Source organism: Chanos chanos, chromosome 3 (assembly GCF_902362185.1).
Source record: "Chanos chanos chromosome 3, fChaCha1.1, whole genome shotgun sequence".
Classification (NCBI taxonomy): domain Eukaryota; kingdom Metazoa; phylum Chordata; class Actinopteri; order Gonorynchiformes; family Chanidae; genus Chanos; species Chanos chanos.
Window position 1 is genome coordinate 37,109,309 of NC_044497.1, and position 22,254 is coordinate 37,131,562.

At 39.7% G+C, this 22,254-nt stretch overlaps 2 protein-coding genes across 2 annotated transcripts; both read left to right on the forward strand.

Moving 5' to 3' along the window:
- The first annotated feature begins 209 nt into the window (after positions 1 to 209).
- frmd4bb (FERM domain containing 4Bb) lies at positions 210 to 16,109 on the forward strand. Its single transcript, XM_030769082.1, has 24 exons — positions 210 to 281; positions 2,079 to 2,144; positions 2,242 to 2,336; positions 2,720 to 2,812; positions 3,143 to 3,227; positions 3,624 to 3,680; positions 3,776 to 3,798; positions 3,915 to 3,998; positions 5,537 to 5,602; positions 5,898 to 5,955; positions 6,187 to 6,273; positions 8,243 to 8,319; positions 8,995 to 9,133; positions 9,480 to 9,621; positions 9,968 to 10,101; positions 10,228 to 10,344; positions 10,990 to 11,218; positions 11,408 to 11,464; positions 11,888 to 12,032; positions 12,445 to 12,609; positions 12,878 to 13,677; positions 14,311 to 14,461; positions 15,671 to 15,810; positions 16,018 to 16,109. Exons 1-23 carry the CDS (start codon positions 225 to 227, stop codon positions 15,777 to 15,779), a joined length of 3,036 nt encoding a protein of 1,011 aa, XP_030624942.1. The 5' UTR covers positions 210 to 224; the 3' UTR covers positions 15,780 to 15,810; positions 16,018 to 16,109.
- A 2,205-nt stretch (positions 16,110 to 18,314) lies between these two features.
- lmod3 (leiomodin 3 (fetal)) lies at positions 18,315 to 21,780 on the forward strand. The gene is made up of 4 exons (XM_030770021.1): positions 18,315 to 18,495; positions 18,894 to 19,168; positions 19,532 to 21,052; positions 21,733 to 21,780. The coding sequence occupies exons 1-4, from the start codon at positions 18,315 to 18,317 to the stop codon at positions 21,778 to 21,780; spliced, it is 2,025 nt and encodes a 674-aa protein (XP_030625881.1).
- The last annotated feature ends 474 nt before the right edge of the window (positions 21,781 to 22,254 follow it).

Consider the following 22,254-nt stretch of genomic DNA (forward strand, 5'->3'; position numbering starts at 1 on the left):
AAGCTTAGCCAAAGCTTTGTACAGAAAGAACTGCCTGTCTAGAGTTTGACCTAGAGCAGGCTTGAGAGCTTACATAAGGCTGATAGGAGATCTTTGTACCAGGGATCTGCTGTAAAGCCATGGCTGGAGGCTTATTGTGTTGGGCGGGGACCCTGTTGTTCTGCAGCAGTAGGTTTGTGTGGGAGATTGGGCTTTGGATACTGAGGAGGTGCTACATCCAGAGAATGAGATCCTGTCAGCAGTGCCTACAGACCTGTCTCTACCTTGGTGGAGGTTATCAGGTATTTAGGAGCATCACCCATTAAGCAGTGGAATGGACTGTAAATGAGACTTTGGGATACTGGTTATGTGTTAGCCAATCACTGGAGGATGTCTTAATTTGTTCTGTATTTTGCTGTTTTTTGAAATCATTTATAGAAATTTGTTAGAGGCATTTGATTTGATATTTTGAAATCTTGTTTCCTAAATGTTTAGTGTGATTTGAACTTCAGCTTTGCTTTTTGTGAATGAGGATGTGTCTTTTTGTTCTTGAGACAAAACTGTGTGTGTGTGTGTGTGTGTGTGTGTGTGTGTGTGCTTGTGTGCGTTTGGGTGTGCATGTGTGTATGTTTGTGTGAGAGAGTGTGTGTGTGTGTTTGAGTGTGCATGTGTGTGTGTGTGCGGTTGGGTCTGTGGGTGTGTGTGTCTGTGTTTGGTAGTCTCAATTTGACTCAGTATTCAGTATTCTGAGGGCTAGTAGAGTGTGTGTGAAACCAGAAGAGACATTTACCATTGTAAAATAACCTGTACCAGCCCGACACTGGTACATACTCCATAGCAGTAAATCTCTCAGGCAAAGTAGTCTGTATAATCAGCAACTTGAATAGAATTTCTTAAACTGGATTAACCACAACCACAAATGTTGTTCCTTCTTTGTTTCTTATGTAATAAATAAGATAATCTTTCATATCTGATCCATTTTCATGCAACGCTGCACACCAAAGCACTTACACACAGTCCAAAGAAAGGTTTTAAATATGACCAAAAGAAAAAAAAAGGAAACGAGAAGAGACGAAACAGTCTGGAGAGCTGCATAAGTCCTGTATGTGGCTCAACCCTCTTTGCTCTCTGTTCTGTCAAAACAGGGGAGAGATGTGCAGTGAGCTATGTATAGCACTTTACAGAGTTCTTGTGGTTAGCTAGCAGTTTACTTAACGTACTGCTGGGCAGTTAATGCGTTTTAGTTCTGTGAAACGGCACTTAGCTCATAAATGTCCCAGAAATAAGCAATTGTCACTGTAGAAATGCCTGGATGTTACTATTAATTTGAATGTAGGTTATTGTTTCCTGCTGTAAAGATCTATACGTGAAAACCTTTCATAAGGTCATGAAAATCCAAGTTGTAAGTGAATGTTAGAATATAGCAGCACAATCTTTGCACCAGTTTGTGTCTACAGCTGTATGGACACATATACACATACCAGCCAGTGGCTCTTTAAGAGATTTGAGTGGAGTGATTAATTTTCTGTGAGAGTGCTGCAGTGAAATTCTCGTACACCTGCAGAGGGACCAGAATCTGCTGATGTAGGACGATAAGTCTCCATTATGTCTTACTGCCTCCGCTGGGGGACACTTCATGATTCATATAAGTGATCTTTATGACAATAATTAGGTGCAATCACAGTGAAATGTTCGCACCTGTTTACATTCCCCTCCTGTTTAAGGGCTCTGTGCTTAAAGGAGCATCTGACCAGATGAGATCTCAATCTGAAGGCTAGATGCGGTCAGCCAGATTCATTGATGTAATTTAATTAAATATCAGTGACTCAGATTGGCTCAAAAATCTGATTAAGACTAGCTGATGCGTAAGGTCATGAGTTTTCCGCCAATAACAGGGCACAGGAATGGACATTTTTTTTGACAACGTGTGTTTTGAAATGATCAGGCAGATGAAAAATAATTTAGGTATAAATACCAACAGTTTGGATGAGCAACAGACAGATGGTGTAATCAGTGGCATTGCTTCATGGTGATAATGGGAGTTTTTAGACGGTGTTAGTGTGTCTGTGTTTGATCATGTGATTTGATCTCATCCGTAGATGACAGAGGGACGACTCTGCCAGGTTCACCTCCTGGACAACAGGACTCTGGAGCTGCTGGTTCAGGTATGATCTCGATACTTTTAGATTTTCCACCTGAAGTATTGTTCAGTCTTACTATGCCAAAACATATCTCATATAAAATTCCTGTTTTTCTCCACAGCCCAAGCTGTTGTCTCGTGAGCTTTTGGATTTAGTGTCTTCACATTTTAATCTCAAAGAGAAGGAGTACTTTGGCCTTACCTTCGTTGATGACACGTCAGTAATTCTTTTCCTTTTTGGGAGCTGGTCTAAATTTTTAGCCTTTATTTTTTTTTTTTAACACAAAACAAAGTAACATTTCATAGTCACAATCAAGAATTTTATTTGGTTTACATCAGTATAACTCAAATATAAATACAGTTTATGATTTTTCGCTCTCACATGCTGTGTTTACAGTATTGTAGTGATGTTTATAGGCAGTTGCAGCATAAGTTGATTGTTTTGCAGATGATGGGTCAAAGAAGAGCTTATTTTTGAGAGAGAGAAAGAGAGAGAGAGACAGAGAGAGAGAGAGAAAAATACAGGAGGTTGAATGGAATTCTAGAATTACTCACTCCTTCTAGACTCACTCAAACTACCTCCTTCATCTGTTCTCACAGTGGTCAGGGGAAGTGGCTGCAACCAGACCGCAGAGTTCTAGAGCATGACTTCTCCAAGAAATCAGGGCCCATTGCCCTCAACTTTCTGGTCAGGTATGAAACATGTTTTTTTAATGAAGAGTAATGTGTGCCCAGATTACAGTGTTTAATCACAGCAAGGCATCTATTGACTCAGCCTCCATTAAAGTTTACGTAAGGCATCCGGTTTTATACCTCAGCAAGGTTGCTGTGTTCTGAACAGTTAATAAACTGGTGATTTGTTTGTTTCTTTGAGAATTTGTGTCAAAACTGATTTGATTTTAAAGTATCAAAAGCTGATTTTAATTCATGCACTCCTCACCCTTCACATTGAAGTTATATCACTAGAATGTTCTTTTTATTGCTCATTTCTGTGTGTGTGTGTGTGTGTGTGTTTCTTCTAAGATTCTACATTGAGAACATTTCCCTTCTGAAAGACAGCATCACAGTGGAGCTATTTTTTCTCAATGCAAAGTTGGCAGTTCACAGTGTAAGTTCTTTTTCGGCATTTGATGAAATCCACCTTTAACTGAATAATTCAAAATCTCGATCTCCCCCTGGTAAATCCTGCTTAGAAGTATCCAAGATTTCAGGTGTCAGTTGGTTGATATTTGGCTCTGAGTAATTTATACTGAGGTGTGGGGTTTAGACAGTTGAAGGACGGTTCTGATGGTGACTCACCTTATGATGTGTGTGTGAATAAGGGATTTGCAGTGATCACGCAGTCTCTAAAGAAACTCCTTGAGAAAAGTTTAACTTAGTTTGAGTGAGTATTTTGATCCAGCATTATTTTCATTGTCTGTAATACTTGACAGTCATTACAGTTGGACAATATAATACTTGAATATGTACACTTCACTTACCTACTTCTCTTTCTTCTGTACAGGGGGATATAGAAGTGGAAAGTGAACTGGTTTTCAAACTAGCAGCACATGCTTTACAGGTAACAGCATTTATACACCAAAGGTGGCCTTTTATTATCAATAAACATCAAATTTGAAAAGCAGTGCCTTTATTGCTGTGTTTTATTCTTTTAAGGAGGCTAAAGGGGATTACACAAGGTAAGAATAATATTCAGCCTATGAGCACTGGAGTCGCTGCTCACTTTCTAAAAATGATGTTCTGATGCCCTGTAAAATGTTTCAGTGTTAAAAATATATATTTTTTTCTTTTTCAGTGATGAGAACACCAGAGCTGAGCTGAAGAAGCTGCCCACATTTCCCACTAAGGTCCTGAAGGAACACCCATCCTTGGCATACTGGTATTAAGAGACTTTACACACACACACACGCACACACACCGATACTTGGCATGACTAAGTATTTACATAACTATGAATGATTATAGTGCATGCAATTTTGCTTAGTTATTTTGTTACATAACTACAAATCAACCAAGTTTCAGCATGCTGTATGTAGGTAATGCATACTGTATGTAAGCAAAGCGAAAGGTCTGTTCAGTTGTATAGTCTCACAGTGCATTTTTGAGAAATGTATAGAAATTAGGGATGTAATGATACCAAAAACTCACGGTATGTTAATACCACAATAAAAAGTCCACAATACAATATTTATAATGGTATTAAAAAACAAAGAAAAATTATGACTTGAATTATTAAATAATACATCAGCATTTTGTATTCGTATAAAATTCATTTTTCCCTTTAACTTAAAGTGCATCTGCTTGAAGGGATTTATGGTACCTTCTTATGCAAAGAAATAGTTCATAATTTGAAAACATACACTTAATGTCTGGTACATGATGTCATGTTAGTCCTTTAATATGTTTGATTAACTTTGCTGCTGGGAAGCATTGAGGTAGCTTGTGACCTCTAGTTGCAAATTGTTTTGTGTTTGTCAGTTTCCTTTTTGCCCTTGTCATTTCTTGTAATGGGAAAACCAAAATGCTGCCACACACATCAGCTCTAAAAGTTGACGATGAAGCATCCGCAGTCTTAATTTCAGATTGTTCATTTTGTCGTTTGTCGCCCCATTCAAATGCTTCATTTTGTCGTCTGTCGCCACATTCATCTACTTCATCCGCCACATTCTCATTTTGGGTCTGTTGTGCACACAAAGGATGACGGGAGTCTGTCTTTTTCACTAGTGTTCTTGTGCCATACAATTTTTGACAAGGAGAGAACACAGATATACTAGCAAAATAACAATGTAATATCCTCGGAGATTTCATCACAGTCCCACGAGTGTATCGAGGCATTTTTTTATCGTGATATCGCAAAATTAGATATATCATCACATCCCTAATAGAAATGCATTGGTAGTTCCATATTCTGTGTACCTAATTTTCAAATAAGTACACACGCCTACATAACAGCAGCTATCTGCACTGCAGGCTCACTCACACACCACACACACACACACTTACGAATACACACACATACAGATATACCCTCGTAGACATCGTAGGTAGATATGTGTATGACTATATATTTATGCCGTTAGAATGTAAGAAAGCTCAACATGTTGACTTCATCAGAGGCAAAGATGTTCCTGTTTTCTCTGTTCATTGGTGTTCAGATTTGCATGTAGTGTCAGTGGTGCTGGATCACTAATGAAGTTTTCTGCTGAGTGTGGAGAGTGTGGACTGGCATGAATTTGAATGTACAGTGGATGGTAGAATTGGAGACAGCTGGGTGTTGTTGAGAAATCAGCCTTAGTGAGAGTTTATGAGGTTATGACCTGCGTCTGCTGTGTTTTGCTGACTCGTGATGTTGGGTGATTGGGTGGGGGAATATAATCTTGGTTTTGAAGGTGATGTCACCATACTTCTTTTTTACAGCGAGGAGAGAGTGATTGAGCATTATAAGCAGCTGAAGGGTCTTTCGCGAGGACAAGCCATTGTACAGTGAGTATCTGAAAAACAATGATTAGCCTCATTGTGGGAAAACAGTGGATAGGTTGGGAAGATGAGATTTGTCACTCGAGCTCATAAATATCCCTCTCTCTCTCTCTTTCTCTCTCAGTGCTAAAGCTCAGATTCAATCAATAATCCAGCTCCCATTACTGACACTTGCTAGTGGACCTCTTTTTAATCTGAGCTGCTTAACAGCACGCTTAAATGACTGTGGGTCAAAGCAGGGGTTTTGTGATTTAGTAACGCTATGTTTTATTTACTTATTGTCTTATTTACTTATCTGCAGGTATTTGACCTTAGTGGAGTCTGTGCCAACATACGGCGTTCATTATTATGAAGTAAAGGTGAGACTTGCTAATGATCAAGTCAGTATTCAGAAGAGTTTAGAGTGACAGTGGTATATAAAAATTGAATGTTGTGACCGCACCATCAACATTTGAATATCAGACGTAATGCAAAATGACTAACTACTTGACTGACTACATGAATGAATGAACAAAGAAATACATTTTATGATTAATTAAGAAAGTCATTAATAATATAAGTTTTTTAATGAAGCGTATATGTGTGGGCAGGATAAACAAGGCATCCCATGGTGGCTTGGAATCAGCTACAAAGGCATTGGCCAGTATGACCTCCAAGACAAAGTCAAACCACGAAAGGTAAGTAACATCTTTTCTCTTTCTTCTGCATAGTTATCTCTAATATTTTCTAACATTTACTTACTGTGGGTCAATGATTAGTATTTTACTGTTGCAAACAGAAAACGACAGAAAAAGACATAAAAACAGAAAAATGCAGGGCTTGAAACAGAAGGGAATCTTGCAGTGTTACAGAGGAGATTAATAAATTAGACATGAATGTGCTGCTAGGAGACTATGAGAAGAGTGTCGGAATGTTCCCGGCTATTACTTCTCAGTGTCGGGCATTTTGTATGGTGTACCTCAGCGGTTTAGGAGTTGGCTCGTTTTAAGTCAGTCTGAGTATCAGTCATTGAGAAAGTGGTAGGTTCAGTAGGTATTTGAAGGCAGGGCTGTTTTTAGCAGCAGAGCCAGAGACGGGGAGAGAGAGAGAGAAAGAGAGAGAGAGAGAGAGGGAGAGAGATACAGAGGGATTCCTCCTGCACGTAGCTCAGTTATGAGTCATAAAATGTCTCACGCACACTATGTTCACTTGCCCCAGACTGTCAGCCTCTACAGACTTGCAGCAACACATAGAGAAAGGGAGAGGCATGAAGCACACTGTGTTAGAAAAGAGAATTAACGTGTTTAATAAGATTTATTAGATTTTTCTCTCTCTGACAGAATGTGTTTATTGATACATTTTGGTTTTATCTCAGTGTCCATAAAACTGCCTCTGTGACTGTCAAGATGTTTTTCTGTTACGTTGTGTCTGTAACATGGGCTTCCTGAATATTGACAGATAAACTACTGTAAAGCAACCAGAGAGTTGTGGAGTCTGTGTACGTGTGTGTGTGTGTGTGTGTGTGTGTACATGGTAAGTTGCTGTGGTGGTTAGTTAAATCTCAGTGGACAGGTCTGTAAGCTATCAGTGGATGTGCACAGGAGAATTAGACTCACATCCTGTCTCTTCCTACTCTTCTTCATGGGCGTAACAGCAAAGAGAGAGAGAGAGAGAAAGAGAGAGAGAGAGGGAGGGAGGGAGGGAGTAGGGAGGGTCAGTGACATGTGATGTCAGTGAGAAAGAAGTGGAGGCTGTGCCTATAGGTATTCTCATAACTTGAAGGGACAAGTTAAAAGTCAAAACAAGAGCAACACCCAAGAGAGAATTAACACACCATGGAGCTCCTATCTTTTCATCTCATAAGACCAGCGTTTTAACACCTGTCCTGTCACCGGTAAGATTCTCAGAGAGGCACATTTTTAGCACTTTGAGTCAGGTAACTTAAATCTAAAAAATTGAAAACATCTAAAAGATGAAAACATGATTTGCCAGACTGTGTTAATTTAAAACATGATGACATAATGTATACTAGATTGTGTTACAATGAGGGGAGTTAAATCAGTTAGCCAAATGATGTTTGAAAAGGCATACTTTTAAACTTCCATTCTGTGTAGGTTTCCTTGCAAAAAGATGTTGCTGAATGGAAAAAGTGGAGAAAGTGTGGATTTGTTTAAATTACATTCTCAGTAACAGTGACAATTATATAAAATATGAGTTGTTTCAATTAAGAAGCAAAAAACATAAGTTGTGATAAATTGTGATAGAGATGACGGTGATGCTGTTCTTGGTATACCTGGTTGAGGTTTGGGTCTCAGACAGGAGTGTGAGTCATTTTCTGCTGAGGGTGTACTCCTTCTAGTAGAGCCAGTCTGTGCCTGGTGAGGGGAGTAAGGGGTAAATTGTTTGGTTATAGACACTAACTGTCTAGAGTAAATGAGACGGTGTGAGAAATATTGACTCCAGCACACCTGTCTCTCCCATCCCCCACCCATCTCTCTCTCTCTCTCTCTCTCTCTCTCTCTCTCTCTCTCTCGCTCTCTCTCTCCCTCAGAATCTTCTTCCCTTCATGTTTGTTTATTTATTTATTTTTTTATCATACTTCAGGCGTAAACAGAACCTAAGCATTAAAAAAATATAACTATGATCTCTCTTGATCTGACTCTGTAGCTCTTCCAGTGGAAGCAGCTGGAGAATCTATATTTCAGAGAGAAGAAGTTTGCTGTGGAGGTGAACGACCCTCACAGGTAAGAACAAACTGGGTCTGGTCCCAGAGTTTTGGCAGATTTTGGAGCAGATTGTGGCACAGCTGCTTCTGTCAACAACACAGCAATTTTCCAGTGTAAAGTTTCCCGCTGTTGCACCAATTTAATTTTAAGTTATTTCAGATTTGATGAGGCTCCGTAGTGTTTCAGTTACTTGCAAGAGGGCAGAGCTTTTGAGTTATCTTATAATTACATTTACTCTTGTGAGTGTGGATCATATAAACAGTGCCAAACTGTAATTAGCACTCTGTGAGTAAATTTGCATTAGAGATCTCTCTGTGTCACTTCCTCTGTATGGCTAATGAGCCAGTCAGTGTGTGTGAAAGATATGTAAGTTTTCTCATTTCTGAAGTCAGATTGATAGTTCTTAGTCTTGGTCACTAGCTTTTTCTACTTTTGTGTTTATTGTTGTGACTTTCCCATTTTTTGTACATTATTTTGTATATTATATAATCATGCTGAAAATATGGTGGAAAGGTGTGTTGCTGAACTTCACAAAAGGTCTCTTTATGTGTGTGCAAATCTATGTGTGTGTTTGTGTGCCTGCATATACACACACACATATATATATATATATAACTATATGTGTGTGTGTGTGTGTGTGCGCGCGCGTATGGCGTGGTTTTTGTGTATCTGTGTGTATATGTGTTTCTCCAGGCGAGCTGTGACGAAACGTACTTTTGGCCAGACTGGTCTAGTGATTCACACATGGTATGCAAGTCACTCCCTGATCAAAACCATCTGGGTTATGGCCATTAGTCAGCACCAGTTCTACCTGGACAGAAAACAGAGCAGAGTAAGCTAAGAATACACCTTTACAAACACACACACACACACACACGCACGCACACACATGCACGCACACACAGGTTTACAGCTGTCTCCCTTATCTTCACTGTTTAGCAAGCCTGTCACTGTTGTTTGTCTTTACCTTGCACCTAATGTTTCTCTCCTTTCACCAAAAAAACCCCCTCATCTTAACTCAGCCTTGTTGCAGTGTTACAGACTACAGTACTCGTTCCTGACATTAGGAAATATACATTGGCATTAATGGCATATTCCTTGCCGCAATTACCGCAAAGACTTTTTTGGAACAAAAGACTGGAATCAACTAAAATTAAAACCGCAATATTTTTTTACAGGCTAAGATGACTGCAGCTAGAAGTTTAGGTGACATTGCCAATGACCTCACTGAGAATGGAGCCTCAAAGATGAGCAAACTGGGAAATCTGGGGCTTAAAAACCAGTTGATTATGGCCAGTAATGGGAGTCTTGTGTCAACAGGTGCGTCAGATGATTCTTGGCCTAATTTCATACATTAATCATTTTGTCTAGACATTGCTGAAAAGGTCATTTCTTAGTGTTACACATTAATGTTTTCTCCTCTGAACGTGGGAGTCATTTCTTGACCACATTCAACACTTTTGTCAGTTTATTTCTGAATTGTTTTAAAATACTCACCCACTCAGGCGGCTTAGATCATGAGTGATGAGAGTGAGTTTTAAAATACTTTTTTCATGACAATATTCTACTTTGGTTTTGGATTTTTTTTTTTCAACAAGTTATACATTTCTCCGCATTCTTACATCCTCTGTACAATAATATTATAAATATTCTCATTTCCACACAGGGTCTGCTGACTCAGAGATGAGTGAGGATCAGAAAAAAGAAAAACTTAATGAGCTACGGAATAAAGAAAAGGATATCCAGAGTGTTTTATCCCAAAAAATAGACGAATTAAAGAAAGTTTGTTTGAGAGAAGCTGTAAGTACATTTTAAAGCTGGTTTTTCCCCTTATAGAGATGCACATTGGTCTAGATTTCACTCCAGTTTGTAGTGTGAGTGACCGTTCTAATTGTATGTTTTTTTTACTTGGAATTACTCTTGTAGGAGCTGACTGGCAAACTCCCAAAAGAGTATCCTCTCACAACAGGAGAGAAACCACCTCGAATCAGGCGTCGGATAGGAACCGCTTTCAAATTGGATGACCTTTTCCCATATAACGAGGTTGGTCTAAAATATTGCCTCTTGTAAAACAAACATGCTGAAAACCAACAAGGTGAACAGAGCTGAATCATTTATGAGGAAGCTAAGTCAACTGATGAAACATCCCTGTTTGATTCTCAAGCTCACTGCCAAAACCTACCATTTTTATGTCTGTCACACCTGATGTTTAGACACACCACTTTCATCTACATCTTTTATTTACAATTATGAAAACAGCACCAAGTAAATCTGTAATTGTTCCCTGCGAAAAATTTCCTTGAGTTGCATCATTGTTTAATGAGTGTGCTTTGGCATTCAGGTTATTTCACATTCCATTAACACCAACGTTGGTGTAATTACTTGTGAAGTCTACAGATTTCAGTCGCTGTTTTTCAAGTTGTATTTACTCTGGTGGTGAATGTGGTTTAAAAGAAACTCTACACAAAGTTGACCTGTTCCTTAAATAACACTTATACAGTTTGTTTGACCCTGGCCACTTTTCTTCATGTGGTTTGGTGCATATATTCTTTTACTCACTTGGTTAATACTCCTCTTCCTTTAAGGAGTATAAGTCCTGTACTGAAAATGTCCAGTGGGTCTGGTCTTTTGTTGCTGTTTGTTATTTCAGCCTCTGGTTTCAGATCCATTATAATCCTTTCTTTACAGGATCCATACCTGAGGAATCTAGAGAGTCGCTTTGCTCTGCAACAGAAAATCGTGGAGGCCGCCAAGAAGCTGGCGGCCGAGCCGGATATCTGTAAGATTGTGAGGAAGAAGAGGAGACGGAACTGCCTGGATGCTATGCAGAAGCTCCAGGAGATTGAAGAGGAGATGAACCAATACAGAGTAAAGAAGGGAAAGAAACCCACACAGAGAGCCTCTTTAATCATAGCAGGTACACAACTCTATATTATTATACTACCAGCTCCTCAACAGACTGGATGGCTATCCTTTTGTCTTACCTGTTAGCGAAATGCACCCTAGACTTTTTACACACTGAAAACGCACATTATCTCACTAATTTCACTCTCATGATGTTGAATGCAATTTTTGGCTTGACATGCCATTTGTCTCCCGCTGTCAGATGAACTAGCTGCTTCAGAGTGCAGTTCTCTGTCTGACAGTGTGCCTCTGGATGACGGTGAGTGACTGAAAATTCATCTCTATCTTCCAGTGTAAATGTGTTTGTGTACACAAATAGTATACAATACACATGATACATGATACATGCACATTTATGTTATGGTGTTGTTTTTGGTGAGGTTATAAACTCAGGTTGGAGGTGATGTTGGTATGGTGACAGACTTAGGGTGGAGCTTAAGTCAGTATGGTTACAGACACAGGGTGGAAATTATGTTGGTAAGGTTACGGACTCAGGGTGGAGATTATGTTGGTATGGTTACATACTCAGGGTGGAGAGTATGTTGGTATGGTGACAGAGTTAGGGTGGAGATTATATTGATATGGTTGCATACTCAGGGTGGAGATTCTGCTGGTGTAGTTACAGACTCAGGTGGAGGTAATTACTGGTTTAGCTGGTTTAGTCCCTGTGTTTTCTGCTCAGATGAAGATGACGTGCAGAGACCTCGTTCCCGCTCTGTGCAGTGCTCTCCTCTGCTGAGTCCTCCTCGCTCTGCCGGTCTGGAATACAACCCTGAGAGGCGAGCCTCCGCCAGCAGCCAGCCCCACGATAACAGAGCCATCAACAGGTCTCGCTAATATTCACTTTCTCAATAATAATGCATTCAGTCTTACAATAACATCAGTTTACTTCGAATGAAGTCCCCAAGTTTTGAAAAGAAAGTTAAATACTCTGTACTCTGTACATTAAACACTTATCATCACTATACTTGTCAGTATATTCTCAGGACAACCAGACAAAGGGACAAAAAACTTCATTGCCAAGATGGTCCTTTATATGACATAGAAAATTACATATTTCTTCTTTTTCCATGTTTTCTTTAAAACACTTTAATTGCTGTATTGAAGAGGTAGTTGTATGTTTTTGGCTATATAAGTACTGTTGTCTGCTTTGTGACATTTGATTATATGGGGTACTTAATTTCCCTTTATGTTTATGTGTATATATTTATTTAATTATAATCTTTTATCCTCCTACAGATTAGATTATGACTTACAAAGTCAGGGGCTTTACTATAACCCTCGAGAAATCTCATCCACACACAGCAGCCCTTATAAAACTCTGCCTAGAATGCCACGGGACCCACGGAGCATGCCCCAAACTCCTGTCATGACTCGTAATGCATATAGCAGCAGCCAGCTGAGGTAACACCCATGGAACACCTCCACACACACTCATATACACACACAAACACCCTCTCCAGTGTGCTGAATTTAAGGTGCATAACTCAAGACACAGATTACATAGATACATGTAATCTGTGTCATTGGTTTACTTTCAAAACACACATACCATCCCAATGTTTATTAGGTACATATTCTGAGGAGTACAGTGTTTTGATATTTGGTTTTACATGTGTGTGTGTGTGTATGTGTGTGTGTGTGTATGGTATGTGTGTATATGAACATACAGGTCTGAGGGGAGTGTGCATTGTTTCCGACACCGTAGTGGCAGCTTGGAGTCCCAGTCTCCTTTCCTGAAAGAGAATGGTTCAGAGAAACCTGTCTTCACTCTTTCACCTGCCAGACGGAGCACCAGCACTGAAGCTCTGGATGACTACTCCACCTACACAAGCCGATCCAGCATGGAGTATTGCCCTGTAGCAGGGAGCCCTCACCTCCACACCGCTGAACACAGACCTTACGACTACCGCCACCACAGGAAGGTGGAGGTCTATGGCAACACGGGCAGTATGCCCAACCTGGTGCCCAATAGTTCCAGCTGTGCATATACATACCAGCCCACCCACCCACACTACGCACCCACATTGTATTATGTGTCTGGGTATCCTAGCCATGACTATGAGCCTTACTCCAATGGGGCTTACGTCTATGAGAATGAAATGGAAGGCCATTACAATGTAAACCCCTCTGGTTACCATGGAAACGGTTACCACAGCGGACACAGCAGGTACAACGGCAGACATTACGGAATACAAGGCCCAGACAGTTTTTCACAAAACCCTTACGCCACCATGAGGCCACCACGGGGCAGGCAGGGTCCTCGTAATGAACTTTTGGCTAAAAACATGCAGAAAGCCCTGATGGTGGAACACTTGCGTGGTTGGTACCATCGTAGCGCCATGCACAGAGACCCTGCTCGTTCCCCAGTTTGCTCCTATGACTATGACAGAGGATCTCAACACAGCCTGGGCTACCAGACCATGCCTGCCCCCTTCAGCCACTCCAGCAGAACAAACTCCTATTCCTCAGGTAACATAGTGTACTTTAGTCCTAAAAATTGTGTAATATTAAGTAAATTTAAAAATAACAGTGTATAAAATTTCTTATCCGGGTCTCTCATAACATTTTTAAGACATAAACTAAAGTGAACACAAAATATCTGCTTAGATACTTTGCAGAAGTGATTGAGTAAGACATTTTCATACGTATAATGTCCTGCTCTTTTTCAACTGTCTGATGAAGGCATCTTGGATAATCCAGGAAATATGAAATAATATTTTTTAAGTCTTAGCCTATCAAGCTCCCCCCCTGCATCTGCGATTCCTTCAAGAACTTCAGAATCCAACCTAGAGCTTTAACTAAGGAATGGAGCCTCTTCTGTTATTTAGGAATATTCTCCATTTACATAAGCCTTTGTCTGTCTATAACCAGGCTGTGTATTAGCTCTCCTTTTCCACAGTGAGCACTCTGACCTATAATTTTAACCCTCTCATGATGTGTGCCCTTTCCTTCGCAGATATTCAACATATTTATTTTGTAGTCATAAATTCTTCTTATTTATAACATGGGGGGGGATTTCTTTAGATATACATTAAATCATGTTTACTGTAAAATGAAGGATACAAATAAAATGAATCAAACCTTCTTCTTTTCCTCCTGTAGTTTCATCAACAGCCAGCGGAGGCACTAACTGGCGTAGTAATTTAGCGGTGGGGTTGTCTGACGGAGACATGTTGGACATGTCCTTGACTACCCAGCCTGTGTGTGCTGGAGCATACAGCACTGCATATAGCAAGAACCCCACTGCAAGCAGGTAACCAGCTACCTCCTTTAACTCATAGTTAATCTCAATTTTGTCTCATTTCAGTCAGTACCAGGGAGGAAGAAGTTCACTTCATTTTTTGTGAACTGCTTGAACTGTTGAATCATAATCAAACTGACTAAGCATTTGTTCCCAAACTAGTAGAATTATTATGGAATTGATCCATTTTTCCTAATCCTGGCCCTGGTGTTGAGATATATCTTTTTTTTATTTTTTTGATCCAATCTCTAAACACACTGATTAAATTGTGAACTAATCTTGAAGCCCTTTAGTGAGACAATCATGGAAAATACAGTCAAGTGAAATAAATTGGTGTTAAAAAAAAAACCCTAAAGAAAACCAAACAAATAAAAAAACAAAACCTCTTCCAGGTGGGCATCTACAGGCCACTTGAGTTAATAACATCTTTTCTCTGGATGTCAGGTTCTGTTCCAGGATCAGTTCTGGGTTCCAACAGCATTCTCTGGGCCCCCTTCTTTACTCTGAACATCTGGATCTTCATCACTCCACTTTACCTGATTACTCTCCATATTCCTCAACCCCATCCTCCCTTTCATCCAACCACTTCATCTGCTCCTACTCCACCCATTCATCCCCCTCTCCCTGTGAATGGACAGATCAGTCTATATGGAGGTGCCTCCACAGCCCAAACTAGGCAGTTTTTATGCTCTTAGTTAAAGACCCCAAACAGAGGATGTGACACAGTATTAGAAAAACACAATAATTTAAAAACAGGTTTGTAAGCTGAGGTAAAAGTACAGAAAAGGTCTCACGACACAAAAAAGTGCGGGCTGTTACCTCTGAGATATATATTTTTAAATTTTCCCACATTCTTCAAAAGTGGAGAGAGGCTGTCAGTTCTACTGTAGTGGGTCTTTAAATGTTTTCTCATTCTAATGAGAAATGTAGTTAGTGAAATATCTAACTTTGGCGTGAATGAAAGTTGTGCTGCTTGTTTGTGAACTTCAGTTAACATAAAATAACACTTTGTTTCTGTCCCACCTTGGCAGGTTGGCCAGTGCAGCCAATGCTTTCACATAAACACCTAATTCTTTGCTATATATCTAGTGGTCACGTAGACTTTCAGATTCACTTGAAGCTATGCTATGACTATACAGCGTTGCAGGGGGACTGTCAGTGTGAATGTTATTAATATTTTTGTTCTTCTTTGGCACTGACTGCTAAACTTATTTCCCTCAGGTTTCCAGTGGAGTGCAGTCCCTCCAGAGGGGCTGATGGTTTGTGCCACACCTCTGACTCTGCGGAGGTGTTTGGAGCCACAGGCAGCTGTGTCGATGAGGAGCATTAATGAAGACAGTATGTTGGGACAAATGGTGGAGGTATAATATCCTGCATTGTTTTTCATTGCATGCATATAAAATATGCATATGTTTAATGGCTTTCTTTCTTTCTTTCTTTCTTTCTTTCTTTCTTTCTTTCTTACAGTGGCTGTAATAATAACTGTATTGCTCTTGGGGTGATGCATTGATTAGCTGTGGGGTTTGTTTAACCTCACTTCATTATCCTTGCTCTTTTCTCTATCCCAGAGCACAAATGGACACATCAGAAAAGGACCTCTGTGTTCAGCTTTTCAGATGTGGAGGACCAAAGGTAACAGTGGCACAGAGAGAGAGAGAGAGAGAGAGAATATCAAACACCTTGAGTGTCCAAAACAAGACGACACCTCAAACACTGAACGCACATGACACTCTGGGGTGCTTTGGACTGAGAAAGAAATTGGCCAGAGGTGTACTAAGTGATAAAAGCAAAAAACAAAACAAAACAGACACAAAAAAAAAAATACCTGGAACCACACACCTGCTGATCGTAACAAAGACATTATAAACAGTAGATCTACTATACTGCACATAAATGAAGGTTGGAAGTTTGAAAATGGAATGTAGGTAGAAAAAAATATGTCATCAAAGAAGACATATTGACTTGTGAGATGCACACATAAACATGCTGAATGTGGGTCCTAGATGCAGGATTTGGAAGAAACAGTAGAAGCTCAGCCATACTGTGTCATGTCTCTTTACGGTCTCATCAGACTTATTTTTTATTGAAGTATTTTTGTTACTTTTTTATGCAGGATTGTCATGCTCAGAGATGATTTAACATATGCAACATTTAATTTTTAAACTGACATGAAAATGTGGACAGATATGGGTCAAGTTCAATATCCTTATCAAACTTTTAAAACTTCCTAATGAGTGAATGACTGAGAGCAAGACAGAGAGAGAGAGAGAGAGAGAGAAAGAAACATTTTTTTTCTGTGTAGATACAATGACAGCAGCAACTGATTTTTGTGTCCTTCATTGTTGGTTGGAAAACATGGACATTTTTCCTCATGAATGTATGTCTCAATCTTGTGAATAGGGGTATTTAGACTTATTATTGTTATTATTATTAGACTAATTTAGACTGTATTATTGGTGTTGTTTGTAATGTATAGGCATGTCCTGTATAGTGAGATTCACATGAGAAATGTGGTGAGCAAATTGTTTGCTAATCATTTAAATGTGTAGGTGGGTTGTGTGTGTGTACATGGTTAATGGGTTAAGTGAAGCATTTGTTATCATAAACATTTGTACAGTTCATGTCTACAAAACATTGTCCCCACCTATTAATTGAAGAAAAGACAGAAGGGAAAAAAATCCTCCCATTCTGAAATGGGGTGTGAATAAAGCAAAGTGTGTATTTTAATAGCACGTGTTTTCTTTCATGATTTATTGCAAATCTTTTTGTTGAAGGCACTAGATACCATGAAAAAGTGTGTCCTGTTCATAACAGGACCAAATGAGAGTTAAGTTTTGTACTGTTTTGTCACAGAATAATACCTAAACAATTGTTCTGTATTTTCCAACAAGAGCAAAAAGAACAGATATTGAAATATTTTGAAAAGCTTTGTAAAATACATTTTTATTACCAGTATTCAGATAAAGCGAGTTAACAAACTGACTGTGTACAAAGAGAATGGCATGGGCTGCAGTGTTGTCTGTAATCATACACCAACAAGTCTGGGTTTCCCCCCTCCACATGCACACATTTCTCAATGGACCTGTAATTACTGTGAGCTGAGAGCAGACATGGCAGCTGGTCTAAACAGATAACAGTCTGATCCATCTTATAACCCATATGTCAACATATCACTGCACCCGTGCATTCATGACCTTTACAAAACCTTATATCGATATTTCACCAACAATTCATTAACATTAATGTCATTAAGATCTTGGCTATCTATTCTGAACTTCAAACTGTTTCTTCTTCTTGTTTATTTTTTGTCCCTCATGATGGTGGACACAAACTGACCTCTGACCTTTGATGTCTCACGCCAGGCAAATTTTCGTGTCTCTTCTCATCTCCATACACGCAAACACTCACCAAATTCTTTCTGAGTTTTTTCCCATCCACACTACATCAGTGAGATATTATTACTCTTTCCAGAGAACTCTAGGGAGTTTAGAATAGAGCTTTGCACACTAAAGACCCAGGCGCTATTTGACAGGCATGTCCACCTGTTGCTGCCTCTCTCTCTCTCTCTCTTACTCCTCACTCCCTTTTTCTTCACCCGCTGTCAACTGCTGCTCATAAATATCAGTCACCGTGCAGCTGACTCAAGCTACTGAAAAAAGAATATGTTAGTATCTACCCCTTCTTGTACCATAAATACCTTCCTCACTGTCAAATGAGGTTAATTTTAGTATGCACATGAGGTCTTAGCAGTCCCCTGTCACAGTCTGAGTTTGAAACCAACCATTACACATACACAGTCGTTCTCTTCCCCGATGCTCTGACTTCTTTGACTTTTTAAAGACCATATTTGAACAATTTTAAAGCAATGTCAGATCATAGCGACCAGGATTTGTGCACAGAGGACATTGATGAAGATGAGATTTTGGCAGGTTTGTCTGCGGAGGAGCTTCAACAGCTTCATAGTGAGATGGACGTTATAGCCCCCGACGAGAGGGTCCCCGTCGGAATGAGGCAGAGAGATGCTTCTTACCAACCACCAGTTTCAGGTACATTATCTTTGTTTTACTTTTTTAGTGATTATTTTGTATCACTCCTATTTTTTGGCTTCAGACTAACAACTTATGATCACAAATTTATGTTCTAAGTAGACAGTATCACACTACCAAAAATTTCTTTCCTGTGCTAGGACACATGAGCTACATGCTTGTGCTCATTCTAGTGTTAAGAGTTTACATTTGAATAAATGCTGAATTAGGTTTAAAGCAGCCTTTTGCAATTTTAATAGCTTAGTAATGAAAAATTATGGTCACATGACCTTCATTTACTTTATTTGTGTTTGTTTGCATTACTTAAAGTGCTAAATAGTCCACATATTCCAGTGATTTGATTTTAGTATGAGTAGTCGTCTGCATATTTCCAAACATCTGACTTTTGGACGTTTCAGATAAAAGTAGTCCAGACCCTGACCTGGAGGACATCAATGAGGATGAGATCTTGGCTGGTCTGTCTTCAGAGGAGATTAAACAGCTCCAGAACGAAATGGATGTTATTGCTCCTGATGAGGGAGTACCCGTTGGCATGAGACAGAGAGATCAAACTGAGAAAGCCCCCACAGGCCGCTTTGATCACAGATCTCTGGTGGATTATTTGTACTGGGAAAAAGAGTCCAAACGCATGTTGGAGGAAGAGAGGGTCCCTGCTACTTTGTTGCCCAGTGAGGTGAGAGAGTGTTGCCTGCACACCAATAACGTTGACAGTCATAGGCCAGAGTACAAAGGGTGATTCAAAGAAAACAAAAAAAATGAGGTTAAATTGGTGGTCCTTCATCTTTCTTTATTTTATTTGTTTGTTTATTTAGAAGTTGTATTCCTATGTATTTTGCAGTATTTAGCTCCCTCAAACGCTCTTAAGCAGAGCTGTCTTAACTCTCTTAAAAAGTAGGCATTTAGTACTTTATTTGATTAAAAAAAAAGCATTCAATGAAAATAATTGATTCATGTATTGAAATTATATAAATGTTATAGTTAAGCAACACCTGGTTATGCAGTTATAATGTAAGTAATATATTTCTGTCATTAACAGAGAAAAATGAGTGAGAAAATGGAAAAGGAGGGGAAAGCAGAAAATGATGAAGAGGTAGAATATGTGTATGAGGAAGTTGTGGAGGAAGTCGAAGCAGGAGAGGGTGAAGAGCTGATTGAGGAAGTGATAGAGGAGATCATAGAGGAAGTTGTGGAAGAGGTGGATGAAGAGAAAGAAGACAAACAATGCACTAAAACAGACCCAAAGGAAAACAACACTATCCCCTTGGATAACACTGAAGAACTCATTCAACCTCCTCTAGAGTTTGCAGATGTGCAGAGTGAGAAAAACCAGGCCAAAGAAATTGAGAATGTTTCCACGCCAGTAAACTCTGATTCCACACCATCTGAACCTGCTGCCTCCATGAATCCTAATGAATGCTGGGTGCCAGAGAAAGAAGAGCGGAAAATATCCAAGCTGAATATTCCAAAGCTTAATCTGGGTGGTAGTTTGATCAAACGCACAGCCAGGCCCTCAGGTAATGACACTAACCTTGAAAGCACTTTGGACAAGATTCGTAAGAACCACCCAAGTGTTACAGAGGTCAACCTCAACAATATTGAGAATATTCCCAAAGAGATGCTGGTAGACTATGTCAATGCCTTGAAGAAGAACAAACACGTGAAGACGTTCAGCATTGCTAACACAGGCGCAGATGAAAACATTGCATTCTGTTTGGCCAACATGCTAAGAGAGAACAAGAGCATCACCACCTTAAATATAGAGTCCAACTTCATCACAGGAAAGGGTATCGTTGCCATCATGCGCTGCTTGCAATTCAATGAAACTCTAACTGAACTTCGTTTCCACAACCAGAGACACATGCTGGGCCACCATGCAGAAATGGAAGTGTCTCGCTTGCTTAAAGCCAACAATACCCTCCTCAAAATGGGCTACCACTTTGAGCTCCCAGGGCCACGTATGGTGGTCACTAACCTTCTCACGAGAAACCTGGACCGGCAGAGGCAGCAGAGAATGGAGGAGCAGAGGCTTCAGCAAATTAAGGAGCAGAAAGAGATTATGGAGATGTACGAGAGCAGTCTGAACCTGCCACCAGGCCTTTTGGAGATGTTAGGAGGTTACCTGCCAGCCATGGCGCTCCTATCCCAAGGTCCCCCAGAGATTCTTCAGAACTCTGAGGACCCCTCTTCAGAACCAAATCCTTCCTTCCAGCTTCGTAAGACTCCTAACCACCCGACCCCACAGATGGCCAACCCAGATTCAAGCAACCCACTAAAGGAAGTACATCTCAGAAAGACGCCTAGAAAGAGAGACCCATTCCTGGACCTCAACTCCAGAGAGGACAGACATGAGGGGAAAGTTAATATTCAGCTGCGGAGTACCCCAAAACAGCGAAGTGCAGGAAATGAGGGAGTTGCTGATGAGAGAGCCAGGCTGAAAAATGTGATAAAGACTCTGAAACCTGTACCACGACAGCGGCAGCCACCAAAAGTGGAGCTTACCCCCCGTGACAAACTCCTTAGTGAGATTCGGCAGAGCAATGTGGCATATCTCAAAGCAGTAAGTATGGCTGAGGCTTCTTGGATTAGCACTGGATACTGATGCACTGAACTAAGCACTGAAGCTTTTCACTTCAGTGAGGATGATGATTTAAATATGGTCCTCAAAAATTTAAATAGATATTATTTTTTCACTTCAAATAAATTTTGAGATGTCAATTAGCATAAAATACTCCAGCATAGTGATGTTCTAAAATTAAATGTGAAATTTAATCACATTTAATCTCATTTTTACTGTTTTAAATGATTCACAAATTAAGATAATGACAGTTGTTCTGAGCTCCCTCAGAAGTACAGAGATGTCACAGAACAGGTGATGATTAGTTGTACCTGAGAAGAGAAATAGAGGACTCTCTTATATTAGTGGTTCTGATCCGTTAAATATAGCATGTACGCCAGATTCAGGGCAAACTTTGTTCTCTCCCCATGGTATGAGGTGTCAGAACCTTACACTCCTTCCTAGTGTAGTGATTACCTTTAAATGGAGGTGGGTCTTAGGGAAACAGCTTTATTCAAATCAGAACGAAACATGGAGTACTTCACTTATTATGTTTTCAGTAATATGAGTTATGGTTCTGTCAAGTCCGACAAGGAATTATTTCATTAATCAAATCTTCTTTTTCATTAACTTTGAGTTTAATGTTAGTGCCTGAGTTTTAATTAATTTGTATTTGATTATAGGTACCACTTCCCAAAGTGCTGGAATCAAGCGAAACCAGTCTTTTCTGATGGATCTTGTACATTACAGTGAAAATCTGAGTGTTCTGCCACAGAGGGGCTGAAAGACTGCCTCGTCTTTTAGGAGACATAAAACCCAGCTGGACTGATGGGGAGACCTGAACAACCTTTTGATGGCGTAAAGCTAGATAGCAAATTGTTTAAAAATTCAGTATTGCTCAGTGTTGCAAACTAAGCTGAAATGAAACTTGCAAAGTGAATAGTGAGTTGGACATGAACACTGAGATCTGAATAGCTTTACTTGTGATGTTTAGCAATATGTATTAATATATAAAAGTATTGAAGATTTGTAGGACTTTACAGTGAGAGATATTGTCTTTGTATGTTAGCCTCCTCCAATGCCCAGACCCACCGTTCATTTTCTGTTCATTGTGTACTGTTGTCAATACTGTAGTAACCTGGTGCCTTTAAATAGAGTGTACTTAAGCTATTTTTCCCAAATTACATGAATCGACTTCAAAACAA

Bases quoted from the DNA above. Each gene is read 5' to 3' on its own strand.
- frmd4bb (XM_030769082.1), top strand. From the start codon at position 225: ATGAGATCCTGTCAGCAGTGCCTACAGACCTGTCTCTACCTTGGTGGA. The intron at 2,337-2,719 runs GTCAGTAATTCT...CTGTTCTCACAG, and splicing joins CTTACCTTCGTTGATGACAC to TGGTCAGGGGAAGTGGCTGC. The intron at 14,462-15,670 runs GTAACCAGCTAC...TATTTCCCTCAG, and splicing joins AAGAACCCCACTGCAAGCAG to GTTTCCAGTGGAGTGCAGTC.
- lmod3 (XM_030770021.1), top strand. From the start codon at position 18,315: ATGTCAGATCATAGCGACCAGGATTTGTGCACAGAGGACATTGATGAA. The intron at 18,496-18,893 runs GTACATTATCTT...TGGACGTTTCAG, and splicing joins TTACCAACCACCAGTTTCAG to ATAAAAGTAGTCCAGACCCT. The intron at 19,169-19,531 runs GTGAGAGAGTGT...TGTCATTAACAG, and splicing joins CTACTTTGTTGCCCAGTGAG to AGAAAAATGAGTGAGAAAAT.